At 34.3% G+C, this 15,104-nt stretch overlaps 1 protein-coding gene across 3 annotated transcripts in view; it reads left to right on the top strand.

The window, feature by feature from the left end:
- ANXA10 (annexin A10) overlaps window positions 1-14,805 on the top strand; it is a 28,505-nt gene extending 13,700 nt beyond the window's left edge. For all 3 annotated transcript variants that reach the window (XM_085319816.1, XM_085319815.1, XM_085319814.1), the window contains exons 3-12: window positions 755-849; window positions 5,171-5,284; window positions 6,924-7,014; window positions 7,755-7,834; window positions 8,990-9,043; window positions 9,163-9,256; window positions 10,317-10,412; window positions 11,102-11,160; window positions 13,246-13,368; window positions 14,188-14,805. In XM_085319816.1, coding sequence (XP_085175942.1) covers window positions 755-849; window positions 5,171-5,284; window positions 6,924-7,014; window positions 7,755-7,834; window positions 8,990-9,043; window positions 9,163-9,256; window positions 10,317-10,412; window positions 11,102-11,160; window positions 13,246-13,368; window positions 14,188-14,256 — 875 coding nt within the window. In that variant the 3' untranslated portion in view covers window positions 14,257-14,805. The remainder of the gene's footprint in view (window positions 1-754; window positions 850-5,170; window positions 5,285-6,923; window positions 7,015-7,754; window positions 7,835-8,989; window positions 9,044-9,162; window positions 9,257-10,316; window positions 10,413-11,101; window positions 11,161-13,245; window positions 13,369-14,187) is intronic.
- Window positions 14,806-15,104: the final 299 nt, after the last annotated feature.

The following is a 15,104-nucleotide window of genomic DNA, read 5'->3' as shown; positions in this document are numbered from 1 at the left end:
TTTTTGCGGTAATATCATTAAGAAGCTGAGCTGTGTGAAATTACCAAGAGCCATCTTTTGCAAAGGAAAAAAATAACAAAAAGAGTTAAAAAAAGTCCGATTTTTTTTTTTTTTTTTTTTGATAAGCAGTCACAGTGAGTATAGAAGCATAGCAGGGAGCTCTGGCCATTAAGCAAAAGATTGTGGGTAATTTCCAATAAAATAGGCTCAGAAATTGTTTTTAAAATAATATTTTAATTAATAATTTAACTTGTACAGTTCCTCTGAAAACATGTTGTTCAGTTTTTCAACAAATGTACTGTTCTGACTGTAAATGGTCATTCCCTTAGAAGAGATCCCCAATTCTGAAATGATAATATAATCAACCTCAACAGGGCATATGACTGGGACTGCCAGTCATATGACTGGCATATGACTTTCTAGGCTCAGCCACAAATTCTGTTAGTATGTCTAGTTCTGATTTGATGAAAGACACTATCTATTTTATTGATAATTTCAAATCCATTTCCCTTCAGAGATATTGTAATGTGTCTGATAATAATAATACAGATTGCTTGTCTATTTGCTGGTATTACACAGCAAGTGAAAGGTAAATAAGCATGGTAGATCTAATTGATGTTGGTAAATACCAGTGGGACTCTGATCTTTTTTTTTTCAAGAAATGTGGTTAATGTTTTGAACAAAACATGAAAAACCACAAATAAATAAACAACAATGCTTCATTAATTGAGACAGTGTCATGTTTCCTTTTCAGGTTGTGAAAAAGATGTGTTGATTGATATCCTAACACAGCGCTGCAATTCACAGCGAATTATGATTGCAGAGGCATACAGAGACATGTATGGCAGGGTATGATAGAACCATTTGGTACTTCCCCAGCTTTTCTCTCTGCTGTCTTTCTTGTGGTTGGACTGATTCTCAGGTCAGTTACTGGAAGCAAAAGCCTGGCAGACAGCTGTTTGGCAACCAACTTTGCTCACATAACTTTGCTCATACCAATACCTCTGAAAGTTTCAACTGTCATTTATATAGCAGTAGCATTTAACTACATCTGCCACACAAACAGAAAAAGGAAGAAAAAGGCACATTTTCTTCTTTTGTAGTGTTCACTCTGCTCGTCTGTTGACCTAGCAAGAATCTTTGGAAATATATATTTCTTCTTGCATATGTTTTTTGGATGTTCTGTATTACTTTCTTAAAGTCTTTGGAATATGTCATAAAAGAATATTTTATATTATTTAAAATACCAAACAAAAATATCGTCCTGTCAAGGGTAGATATTTGAAATTTTATTCCCTCACTGATTTATGTTTTCGTCTCAAGCACTGACATTCTCAGACCTCAAAGCATGTAATCCTAACCATACCCTAAATGTAATACTTGTCTGAACCACTTAATGTTAAATTTATGATTCTTTGAAAGGTGTTTCAAAATTTATAAGCTTTCTTTATTTTTTCCAAATATGTATGTTATTCATCTTTTTTACATATAACAGAAGGTGAGTTTTGTTTTGTTGGGACTACTGGACAGTTAAGTCTATATCATTCAAACATATGAAAAGCCTATCAGAAGAACAATATAAGTTCTTAAACATATGAACAGAGACAGATGTCTTGATTCTGTTTCCAGAACTACTGTTGCTAACTAAATGAGCTTGGAAAAGTTGCTGTCCCTGAATTTGCTTCAGTTATCCCAGCCATGTAAGAGTGAAAATAATAGTAAATAGTAAAATAATAGTAACATCCTTTGAAATCTAATGATGAAAAGCTAAAGAAAAACATATGATTAAACTGATCAGGTGTGCCCATAATTATAATAAAATTAGCCAAGCATCTTAAATAAAATCCAGTTTTCTTGGACTCTGGATCACTCTGTTCCTCTTCAGCTATTGATTCATCAGGTGCCAGAAAAACTAGCAGCTCACTGGAAAAATGCCTGGAAGGTCAGTGCATGCTTGTTATTGAATCTATCAGTGTGAATGAGGACAGTGAATTTGCAAAAATCCTACTACACAGCCATCAGCCTTAATTAGAGTTAGCTAGGAACTATTAATTTAAAAACTCTACATTAACTGCTGATGTGGTGATCTTTTACGCTATCGGTAGAAATATGTATATTCTCTTTTGGGTAGCTGAATAGTTTTTCAGAGGCAGTCTTTGGGCCACTTTTATAACAGAATACCTTAAAACTGTGAACATTTACATAAGCTGGAACACTGCCTTGCTCACTTAGAATTGGAGGAGAGGAGCTGGATTTAATCCGTACAGTGAGTTGATTTTGTATTGTTACTGATCTCTAGGAGATAAGGAGTCATTAGCTTTATTTGAACTGTTAAAAAAAATTAAAAGATACAGTATTTGTGATGTTTTAAGATGCAGCCTTAAATAGATGTGTATGTTTTATTTAAAACTTAAACAGTAACAATCATAGGTATTCTTATCTTCAAAAGACTGTAACAATAATTGAAACCACTGGATCTGAATGATTAAAAGTGTTTTTCTATAATGAAGTACTTATTAGGTTCTCATTACCATTACACATGCAAACCACACAATTTCCATGTGAATCCTTACAACATTCCTCACGAAGTTTGGGGTTTACTTGTAGAACACTAAAGCATGTGAAGTTACCAAAGCTGCCTATGATAGTAAAACACTTGATACCAACCTTTTCAAGTCTTAATTTATCTCCTTAACTATTGAACTGTACTACTTCATATCATGTCCTTAGCAGCTGGCATTTTTTTTAAGCAAGCAATATCAAACAGATAACCTTTTTTTCAACTGTACAAGATACCTTGCAAGACTCAAATGCTATAGTCAAAAAGCAGATAACAAATTTGTTTTTAATGATTTCTTTGATACCAGTTATGTTTAAAAATAAGTTAAAATATTTACGGGGGGAAGAATAAGGCATAAAAATAGAGGAATTGCCATCTTTAGGTTAAAAAAAAAAGAAAAAAAAAGCTAGTTGATGCTAGAATCCTCTTTTTGAGCATACCTGGACCAGAGCAGAGAGACTTCTCCTAGTTGACTGGTAATACTTTTTCACGAGTTTTTAATGCTTTTTATCCCTATAATAATGAATAATAACAGATGGGAAAGGCAAGCAAACTGTTCTATATTCCAACAATCACCTGGAGAAAATCTGAAAATTTTCAAACTCATGGACCCACTCTTGCATATACACCCACAATTTTTATTTAAATGAATCCATAGAGTACCAAGTACTCTTGGCAAATATTCTTGATAGCTTTCTCCTAGAAAAGAATACAACCAATCTTACCTAAATCTTACCTATGATCACATGAAAATGCGGTTCTATACAAATTAGTTTTCATCTAGTTCAAGGATGAATCAGAAATGCTGAATTTTTGGACTCACCTGTGACAGCAGATATGCTGTAATGGCCAACTTAGTTACTGTTCCCTGCAGTCTGCTTGATTTAACCCTCAGAAGTAGTATCCCTCAAAATGTTGTAGCAGCAACAGCAAAATGTTGTAATGAACGTGTGTTCTGATGTGCCACCTTCTGAACTTCTGATATGCTGATGTGTCTTCTTCTGAGTTACTGCAGCTTATATCTCAGAAGATACTTCATAACCTACCAGTGATAAAACTTCATCACTTGTAATCTGTCCAGTTATCTGTCCTATAGTATATTAATACACTATTGGACAGATACGCCATTCAGCAGTCCCTGCTTATGACTGGTAAACTCTGCAGAAAAAAAAAAAAAGTGGACAGCTAGGCAGATACAATTTTAGCCTTCCCACTTTAATATATGGGAAGCCAATCAGTCCCATACTCCACCCTCTTAATGTCAGTTCAGTACATTCATTATGGTAGCCACTGTGCTTGTTCATTTTGTCAAATGTAAAGTAGAAAACATTAGAAGGAGAAATAGATTGAAAAGAGGACCATGAATTGGCTGGATGATTCAGACATACATACAAGTTTTAAGATTCCTTTTAACAATTAGCCCTCAGGGATTTCTCATAGCAGAAACAATTAGGAAATGTTAATAATGACAACTTAGAGTTGTCTTTTCTTATTTTTTCAGTACTTCACTTTTCCTAGTTCTGATTGCAGGGTAATTTTTAATTAGTATCCATTTGTATTATTAATCCATTATCCCACAGGCATGTTGTCAGAAGTGAAATGTCTTAATGAATTAATTTGTATTCCATGTCTGATTTAGTGGTTGTCAAATGCATCTAATGTGCATCCAGTGAAAATTACATATTGCTTCTTCATCATAAATTTATTTTTTTAATGTACATGTCTCCTCCCTCCTTGCTGCTCCAGCTACTAGTTTAATTATACTCCGATATGTATTCAAAGCTGAAGTATAGGCCTGTAAAGATGCACCTTAGAGTTTATATGATGGGAACTGTTCCTAGGATTCCTTTAAATTCAGACCAGGCGCTCAGTGGTGAACCAAAAAAAAAAATCAGCATACAAGTATCCTCTTAATCAGAAACAGAATCAGAAATCAGAAAAAAGCTTTTAGCATTCTTAATGTTTTGAAGGATTCTAATGGGTAAGAGGAGAGTGGGCGAGGAAATGCTCATCCTTTAGACAACTATAGGAAAGTGAGTACTGAAGCACATGCATGGGTGAGGGGAGATGCTTTTTATTAATTTGTCAAAAGTAATGAATTCAATTTAAATATAATGCATAAATTGAAGCACATAACCTTCCAGTAATATTTTTAGGTACTGGGAACAATATGGATAATTTAAAAAAAAATCACATAGTGAACAATGAGAAAAAGCACAAGAAATCTCCTGTGCTCTATGGCATTTGATTTTCAAATATACTTAGTTCCCACAGAGTCACATAGGGAATATGTCAAGAGAAGTTACAGATGCTGTGCCCTGTTACTCTGGTTTAAAGCCTTGAATAGATAGTGTTTGCTCTTAACAAACCCCTGAATTGTACTTTGTATTCTAATGAACCAAAACCTAGAAAGGCTACATGGTTTATTTGCTTGTGTGTCTGCTGTCATTTCACTCATGTTATTAGAAAGAATAGGCACTACTACTGCTACTATTCCTACAATTAAAGAAGAGATTTTTGTTGCTTAATTTTAGCCAGAAGTGTAACTGTTGAAATAATCCTGACTATGCTTTTCTTTTTTATTGTCATCCTGCCCCCCCTTTTTTTAAGGATTTGATAACAGACCTAAAAGAGAATCTCTCTCATCACTTCAAAGAAGTCATGGTTGGCCTGATGTATGCACCTGCTTTCTATGATGCTCATGAGCTCTGGCATGCCTTGAAGGTACCTGTCTAATTCCAAATTACTTAAGAGTGACTGACATATTACCTAACATACATTAAATGGAGTTTTTTGACATTGAAGTGGTTGATATACTGCTGTAAATGTATTTCATGTATACCAGGATATAACAAATACAGACCTATTTGAGGTTTATTCATTAGTATGTTAAAAACAGTATAGGTAATATCTCAATCATGTAAAAAATACAGGTGATTTTGCACCTTTAGTAAACTGAGTATCTGAATAAAAATTTACACAGGGAAGTACAAGGCCCTGATCCTGCAAGCCTTTTTGCATAGTTACTAACAAAGTTCATTTGAACAGCTATGTTAAATAATGGCGAGGAAATCACCTGTGAGCATAAACAGTGTTTTACTGTGATACTTTTCAGTGAGACCACTTAGGGAAAAACAAGCTGAGCAGCGTTTCTTTATACTGCTCCTGCCTCCTCTCCAGGAATTGCAAACCTCTGGCTTGGTTTTAGAGACTATGACTTCTGTTCCACACAATTACTCAGTCTTCTACCTAGAGGTTCCTTTCTTTCATGTGGGTGGGTCATTAGGAGATGATGAGGGAGCAGCAACTCGCATTTTTTCATACTTCCTGGCCCTATACTCTATGGCTTTGCCTCTGAAGGCACCGATACTTCTTCAGAAGAACATGTCCTTGCATAAACATTAAAAATTACTCTGTGACAAAGCAGTGATCATTCCAGTTAAACCAAACTGATTTCTCATTTTCAAGAAAAAAAATTCTTCTCTGGATCCAAGCCTGCAGTGTTTAAGCAGCTAAAGTTTTGAAACAAACACAAGTAAATACTTTTTAAAATGTCATGTAATTAAATGTTGAAATTCATTCCCATGGTAAGCATTGTTCCAGCAGTGGGACATTGTGAAGGCCAAAGGCATAAATCAGTTCGTAAAGAACTTTAGCAAATTCGTAGAAAATAGGTTCACTGTTATCAAAAATAATAATCCTTCGCAAATTTCTTCTCAGGAAATACTTGAATTGCTGATTCCTGCTTTTTCATGTCTTTTAGATACTGAAACTGATGCAGCTTTTTCTAGAATTACTGATATATTTTTTAATTATAGTCAACAATAAAAAGATAGTGAAATATCATTACTAGGATCAGAAGTATGATTTTCATTAACATTACTGATTGGATTGGCAAAATCATATTTTTTCTGCATGTGGCTCAAATTCAAACTTTCTTAGGGTATTCTATTTTGATCTATGTTCATATGGCTAAAGTGAAGAGCATGTATCAGGACTTACAAGCTTGAGCTCAATGCCACATTCTCCCATTACCCAAAAGTAGAGTACTCATCAAGAATATACATGTACATATCAAAAGCAGCATATCTTATCTCAACTCATAATATGAATTCAAATCCTGTTTCTGTCAACATTAGACTTACTTCATTCCCCCCTTACTAATGTGCACACTGAAATTCAGATTAAGCAAAAGTTTAGTTGCAATATAGGGTTCTAAAGCTAATTTAAAAAAGTATACCATACATAGAGTCTCCAGTGGAGAATGGTATTCTTTTGTTACTTCTGATAAATAACACTGTGTTCTTCTGAAAGTCATGATTTCTACTAGTAACATCTTTACTTATTTACTTTTTTTATGCAGGGAGTAGACATGGAAGAAAAATGTCTAATTGATATATTGTCCTCAAGGTCGAATATGGAGATCTTCCAGATTAAAGAAGCCTACTTAATGCGTAGTTGCATTTATTTATTTATTTTTACAACTGTACAGTAACAGTTATATATTACTTGTGCTGTGGCTGTATTAGCATGAGTGAAAAGAGGGGACTACAAAAGAGGACTTCTCAAAACTAACTCTTTCCTCCCTGACTCCTTCAATATATAGAAGGCTGAACCAAAATTTGAAGTTTGAAAAATACGTAATATTATCTATTATAATCTAAAGAAGTAGTGCAGCCTGTGATGTTTGAAATACCTGGAAGCCACGTGTTGGGATTTTCAAATTTTTTTCTGCGTTTTTTTTTTTTTTTTTTTTTTTTTNTTTTTTTTTTTTGCAAGAAAAGCACATAGGCCCTTTTTCAAGCAAGTGCTTAATGCAAGTTGGACACTCAACTCACCTAGCTTGATGAGGCATTTCTGAGCACTCGGTGCCAGAGAGCAGCAGGGCTGCTCTGCAAAAGCAAGGGGAGCTGGCGGGGGTGCAGGGAAGGCAGGGCTGCAAGGCAGGACCCCAACATGGCTGCAGCCCCATAGGACCCAAACGGGGCACCCAGTTCGGGACTGGCTGCAGTGGCCGGGATATGATCCGCATGATTAGGTCCATGCAGAACCTACACAGGTTACTGCAGAATAATGACATCAGAAAATGGACAAATGTCAACATAATGCAATTATTGCATCCCAATTGTTTTCTCTTTGTTAATGTTCATTCAGAGCATTTGTATATGGGTGATCAATTTTTGTTTTTACTTAGAATATAATAATGACCTTCAGCAAGATATTGATTCTGAGACTTCAGGTCACTTCCGAGATACACTTATGAACCTTGCTCAGGTACTGTGAAATAATATGACTTAAATTTCTAAGAAACTCAGAACAACTTTCGATATTGTTCAAGGAGTCTTAAGTTTTAGAGGTAAAGAAGAAAGGGAAAAAAGCAGAGGAAGATAATTCTTCTTATATGGATATTAACTAAAATATTATAATTCTCCGCCGTTTAAAAGAATAAGTATACGTATTGTGGGATTATCCAGTGAAATTATGCCAAGAGTACTTGCTGTTAGATGTTACTGGAGGAAGTGGGTTCTGAATCATGTAAAGCACTATTTAACTTATTTTATTGTTCACTTGTCTGTCTTTTGTCTCATGTATGTAACTTTATGCAGTCATTCCTGCATAATTTTCTAAGTAATTTATCTTTTTACTAGGAATTCTATTTTTTTCTTGTGAAATTCTTACAATTTAATTAAAATATAAATTGACATATTTACCAGGAAAGAGCTGTTATTCCCAGAGTTGATAGACAATACTTTTTTTTTTTTATCCTCACTTTCACTTTTATGGTAAAATGATTGTAAGTTCTAAAGCAATTGCGTCAAACATCTATCGATTAGGTGCTGCTTGAGAATGATAGTTTTGCATTTGTGTCTTACAAGATGATTATAGTTAAAAAAACAACTGTAAAAGTTGGGTGCTTTTTATCTTTTTCTAACATACGCATAGTTCAGATTATAGTATGTTTACTAAATCATATCAGCTTAATTTGTGTAGCTGAAAGGCTTTTAAATGTATGGCAAAACGAGAATTATTCTTCTGTGGTTTATGTATTGAATTTGCCAAATATTTCTCAGTCTTGAATCTTAATTTTAGATGATGGTTATATGCAGGCAGAATGACCCACTAAGGGGGGTGTTAGTAAGGTAAAAAAAAAAAAACATTTAAAATGGGATTAAAAAGGGATTGGCTTATATGACCAATTTATCCACTTCCTCTCATAAAACCCCTTGTCATTCCAGGATTGCTCTGTTTAGGGGAAATGAGGGTATAACATGACAACTTTGAGATATTTTTTACAGTTGCACATTCAACTGTTTAGTTCAATGATCCAAAGCAAAAATATGTGTGTGATATCTCATGAAATGAGAAATATCGTTATACAGAGAAAACTTCATCTTCTAAACTTGAAAAAAAATGTATCTTTTTTTCCAGGGAACAAGAATGGAAGGATATGCAGATCCTTCTACAGCTGCTCAGGATGCAATGGTAAATGTAATCAGATGTCAGCTTCTCAAATATAAAAAATAAGAACAAATACAAATGCCGAGAAGTGATTTAGGACTTACAATCTTCTGCATTTTTTTTTCCTTTTTCTGGTGTATTAGGTCCTGTGGGAAGCATGTCAGCAGAAAACAGGGGAACACAAAAACATGCTCCAAATGATCCTCTGCAACAGGAGTTACCAGCAGTTGTGGATGGGTGATCCAACAGTTCAGCTGTTTAAACATACAGTAGAGAGGAGGAATCTGACTTGCTAATAAAAACATGGTTTATATACCAGCAAGCTAAGCATGCAAAATATTAGTCTGAAACTTTAAGTATCCAAGAACCTAAGTTTGAATTCTTTGAGCTCTCAACTCCCACTGATGTGAGGGGAGTTTGGAAGTAATACAAAATTGAACTCTCTGCGTGATGACTACAGACAGCTGTAGATAGAACAGATAGACACCACAATCAATAATGAAAGAGAAGACCGTGACCAAAGACATGGGCTATGGCTGTACTGAGTTTACACACAATGCAAGCAACAGGATGAGGCAGATAGATATTTCCAAACTATTTTATTCATTTATCATAAATTGCTCTTTACTATGGGTGAAAACTGCTTGGGAGAAGCAGTAGGTGCATATTCAGGAAATGTTAGTATGTTAAACACATTGCTGTGTGGATAGCTTTCCATGGACATTTCAGAGTAGTTTTTGATGGGAAGTTTTCTGAGGTCCCCATCTGCTCTCTCTTAATTAACACATACAAACACAGAAACGTAACTGGATTGTTTCGATTTAAAGCTATATAGTCAGACATAATTACAGATTGCAAAAAAAGTATGTCTTTCCTTCCGCTGTAGAACAGAAAATATCTCATACCTGTTTGCTGACAAGTTTGAGATGTCTTTTGCTCTGCAGTGAGAAGAAAGTCTGTATGATGACAAATTTATCATTCTGCAGCCAACTGTATCTCTTATACCGCTTTATGGCAGTACTTTAGAACTACTTTGCTGTCACAAATCAACAAATAATTACTCTATTGTGACTTCTGTGAGATTAGTAATGATGAGATTGACATAGCATGAGAGACCTGGTTATGCTCCTTCTTTCTACCAGAGATTACATACCTGTGGGTGTGATACCTGGGGGATAGTAATGCAGTGAAACACTAAAAATATCCTCAATAGTTACAGTTCTGGAGGAGACGGGAGCCAGGGAGGTTGGTGACTCTCACTGAACTAGAATAAAGAAAGGGTTTTTTTTCTTTCAAGTTTTTCAGGAGTTCCAAAATATCTCTGGGCAAGACATAGTAGATGCCATTAATGAATGTTATGATGGATACTTCCAAGAATTACTGGTTGCGATAGGTAACATAAAAATATTATTTTATACTAGCAGTAATCTTGTAATAAATATCTGGAGTGGTATCTATGATGCATTAAAAATGTATTTTTTTTCTGATATTTTTCTCCACTTTCCTATGTTATGTGGTTAAAAATTTGGGAGGTAATTAATGGGTGTAGAAAAGGGTATTTGTATAGAAATATTGTTCCATGTTTGTGTAAATCTGGAAACGTATATATGCAGCACTAAATCATGAGTGAAAAGGGCTAATATTGGTTATCTGATAACAGCCTTCCTATGTAATCGATGATAAGTGCATTAGTAACTGATCCCACATACATTTATATCATTGGCAAAATTTTCAGGACTTCAGTGGTACATAAAAAAGTTCTAAGCTTTATGTGCCTTGGTTTCCCATTTATAAAAACTGGTAATATTTCTTCAGAGATATCATGTGAGCATATTCCTTAACATTGAACAAGCTCTTCTATGCAACAGCTGTGACTACCCACAAAGTAGCTGACAAATACAGTCAACCATTTGTAGTTACTCTGCTTTTACCTAACAAATATAGTCATGTTTGTGAAAACTGGTAGCTTAACTTTAAGCTGAATCACAGGTGGTACTACCAGCTTTATATTTCAAAGAGCCCAAAGCCAGAAGTGTTTTTACAATAATCTTGTGTTTTCCTTTTGTAACTTCTTTCTCCTAGTTCTCTGTGTTCGGGACAAGCCATCCTATTTTGCTTATAGGCTTTACAGTGCAATCCATGTAAGTAGTCTTTCTTCTTCATATATCATAAAAAGTAGCTTTTCTATTTTTTGTTTATTTTTAAACAAATACATATGAATCAGTCCATTCCGTTTTTTAAGGTATTGATTGTTTGTTTTAATGCGTTTGGTACCTAAATAAATGTAATAGTAGTAGTGTGTTTGCAACAGTTAGGATTTAACTGTGTAAAAGTTAAAAGTTTAAATATTTAGGTTTCTTTAGAAATACCTGTCTGGTAACTTTATCCTTTTTTTTCTTAAATTTGAACTTTATTTTCTATAGATTGTATCTCCCCCTGCTGTGCAGAACTCAATGTGCACCTTACAACAGTTTATTATGCAGTTTTGTCACTAGAGATTTAATAAGTATCATTATTAATTAAATGATAGATTAGTCTTATATGAAGACAAATTGTCAGATTTTCCTGGGGGCTCAATGTATGTATGTAAAGTCTTATATCTTGGTGCTTAACTGCTCACAGAGTAAACCAGATGAATGTCGAGAAGAAATGTGGGTAAATGCAAAGAATGCTACAGATACTTCCCACTATAGACATTTCCTTTTGTTTTTCATTCATTAGTGAAAATAATGAGACATTGTTATATAAAAAATGTAATCTTTTAAGCCTCAAGATAGAAGACAGACATAAAATCAACCATGGGTGAAATGAGAAGCACCATTTTAGGGCCAGAATGGCAAAGGTAGGGTTCAAGCCAGAATCATCCCATAAACGTAGTCAGCAACACTTCAGCAGGGTCCCAGTATCCTCTTTCAGATGCTGCCACAACTGCTGTCATGAGATTTAGCTAAACCAGCAACAGTGGCAACAAACGACCAAGGAAGACCCTCTTGGCAGACAGGAAAAGGCAGTGCTTTTTTTCTGAGTGGTCAAAACTGGATTCTGGCAGAACATGACATGGAAAAGCTTTGCCAAAACTACCACAAGAAATACCAGCTATTAGGAAAAGAGATGTTTCTCAAAGGCCCTGTATCAATTCCAGCTTTCATGTTAAAACCTCACTTTTAATTAAAAAAAAATCATAGAGATAGTTTTCTTCTGTATTACATTCTGATGTTATATGGGGTGCAGGAAAAAAAAACTCTCAAAGGCTTCAGAGTGACCATTTGCATTTTACTTTAATTTTTTACTATTTTCACAAAATGTTTTAGTAAATGTAGATAGTCTTTCAATGAAAGACAGGAATTTTAAATTGTTTCTATTTTTGCAATCAAGTTTTGTACAGAGTATACAAATCTTTTTTTTTTGTACTTCAATATAATACAATATAATGATGTCCACTCGGGTTTTTAATGCTTGAAATCATAATCCACATGGCTTATAAGAGTCCATAATGGCTTGTAAAATAGATTTTAATCTAGCTATCAAACATATCAAATTATCTAAAATTATCTTTTTTAAAATCTCTTACTACTTGCTTTTGAAGATCTGCATTTCAGTATAACTGGCTAGTTGATGAAATCACTCATTTGGCTTTAAATAGTATGAATTCATAATCAGTCCCCCCCAAAATCTGTTTCGATCAATTCTTTTCCCCACTAGGTGTCACCACTCTCCATGCAATAACAGTACAAAAAGGGATTCATTTAGAAGCTTTAAATAAATAATAGTTGAATACAGACTATGTCAGTTCTAAGAAAATGGTTAAAAATCTCTCTTGAATCCACACTGGGCAGCAGCCACTAGGAAACAGATTGTTGGCTTCAGTATAGCTGGAGTGGATACATTACTCACAAGAAAAGCCACAACAGCTAACTGGAAAACTGAATACCTATGACTATCGACAGGAGAACATCCATTTTTTCTTTTTAAAGTTTCAAAGCATGGGTTGGTTCACTGATGCATGGTGGATATCTGTTATTCAGTAGTATGAATTCTGTTACCCAAGCATGTGAAAACTCTGTAGAATAATAGCTTTGAATCCTTAGATTCTTTTCAGATCCAGAATATCCTTATGGGTGGTCTCAATAATTGGCTGTTTAGTAAAAATTAATATAAGCATGTTTAGATAGATGAGCACATACTGTCATACTGTCAAGTTTCTTCACAACTTTTTTTCTTTTTAGGATTTTGGGTTTCATAATAAAACAGTTATAAGGATTCTCATTGCTAGAAGTGAAATTGACTTGATGACCATAAGACAACGATACAAAGAGAGATATGGAAAAACACTTTTTCATGATATTAAAGTAAGTTTTTTCACACATTGGCGTATATTCAGCATAGATACCATATAGAGTGTGTAGACCCCTATCAGAAAAATACTGAAGATTAGTATCTATTCAGTCACTTGGTCAAAAAAAGAAAGAAGGAAAAATAGTAATGTATAGAATCCGTAACTTGTATCTTACTCTGTGCGGCAGGCTGACTTTGGTAAGTGAATTCTCAATTCACTCTAATCCCATGTGATTTTTCCCCTCCTCCATAGCATAAGGAGGAACATAAACAAGGCAGGACAGAGTATGCAGGGGAGTATTTTGCATGAGTAGTTTCTACAGTAATTGATACCATTATCTTTCACACAAGCTTGCAAGGTTAGTCTAGTATCACTTAAGTGTGAAACTGAGATCCTGTCAGTGGTCAGTTCTTAGGCTTATGTAGCAACCTTCAGAAAAACAATTTCTCTTGTATTCTTGCTGTGCGTCTTAAGTCAAAACTCTTGACACTGCTGAGTTGTATAACAGTTCTTGATAGGACACTCTGCAATTTTTTTATGTTGCCATATTCCAACTCTAAGACTTCCAGAAACAGCTAATGATTTTGGGGGATTGAACTTCAGAAGCATTCAACAGATTTTGTCCAACCTTTAAAAGCTAGATCATTTTTATTTAGGTGCCTGAGCAGCCAATAACTGAGATACATGAAATTGAATAGTCTTGGCCTAAAATCATTGTGAAAATACTATAGATATTTTACAGAATCTTACAACAGTACCCCAGTCCTTGTCATACATAAATGAGGAAAATGAGGAAAAATTACACTCTCAAAAAAATTTTTTTTTCTTGCAGCACTTTGCTTCCGGGCATTATGAGAGTGCCTTACTTGCCATCTGTGCTGGTGATGCTGAAGAATATTAAGCAAGATGATGATGAATTCTGAAGTCTGTGTCAATCCATTTTAAGTAGAAATTGAAGCTATCCACAATAATCTATTAACTGTTAGCTATCCCTATACTACCAGAAAAATTAGTCCTATACATTTCCTAATTTTAAATCTTTCTTGAAGCAGGAAAAAAAGGTACACGAACATTTCCTGTCAGGAACATGGTTTTATTCCTACTTCTGATCAAATCGTATCTGTTTCTGTGGTTGATGTAAATTAGTAAAACAATTAGTAAAATAACTTTATCCAAATATGTTTATTATTGTCTTTTAACCTCCCATACATTAGATAGTAAAGATGACCTCTTGAAGAACCTATACACTTCTCCAACAGAGAGAAAACAGATTTTACTTCGTTTAATGTTAGTAGCATGATTTCTTCCTTAAATGACATTTTTGCTTTTTTCCCACTTCTCGTACCTCATCTTTTATGCTCTTGAACAGCATCATTTTAGTCTACCATCATAAGCATCTGCCCCTGTCCATTAACAGGTTTTGTATTCTTTTCCATTTAGCACACGTACCTAATGCATTTATCTTGTTCTGTTTTAAACTAAAGGAAAAATTAGAATCATGTATCACAAATCATTCTTGATTTAGTGTCATGCCCTGAAAATTACTTGAAGATAAAACATTATGTGGCTTAAAGAAATTAATTCAGCATTCTAAAAGATCAAACTTTAAAATACTATTTGCATCTTCAAAACTTAAAACTTTTATTGAATACTGACATATAGAATGTCCAGATACCTCTAAGATGCCCCTGATTATAATTAATGAGTTAAAGTCTAACTAAGAATAGGTAACACTTTACCCTTAAATAA

Source organism: Rhea americana, unplaced genomic scaffold (genome assembly GCF_003343005.1).
Source record: "Rhea americana isolate MKP2758 unplaced genomic scaffold, rheAme1 scaffold_60, whole genome shotgun sequence".
NCBI lineage: Eukaryota > Metazoa > Chordata > Aves > Rheiformes > Rheidae > Rhea > Rhea americana.
This window is presented reverse-complemented; position numbering and strand designations above follow the sequence as displayed.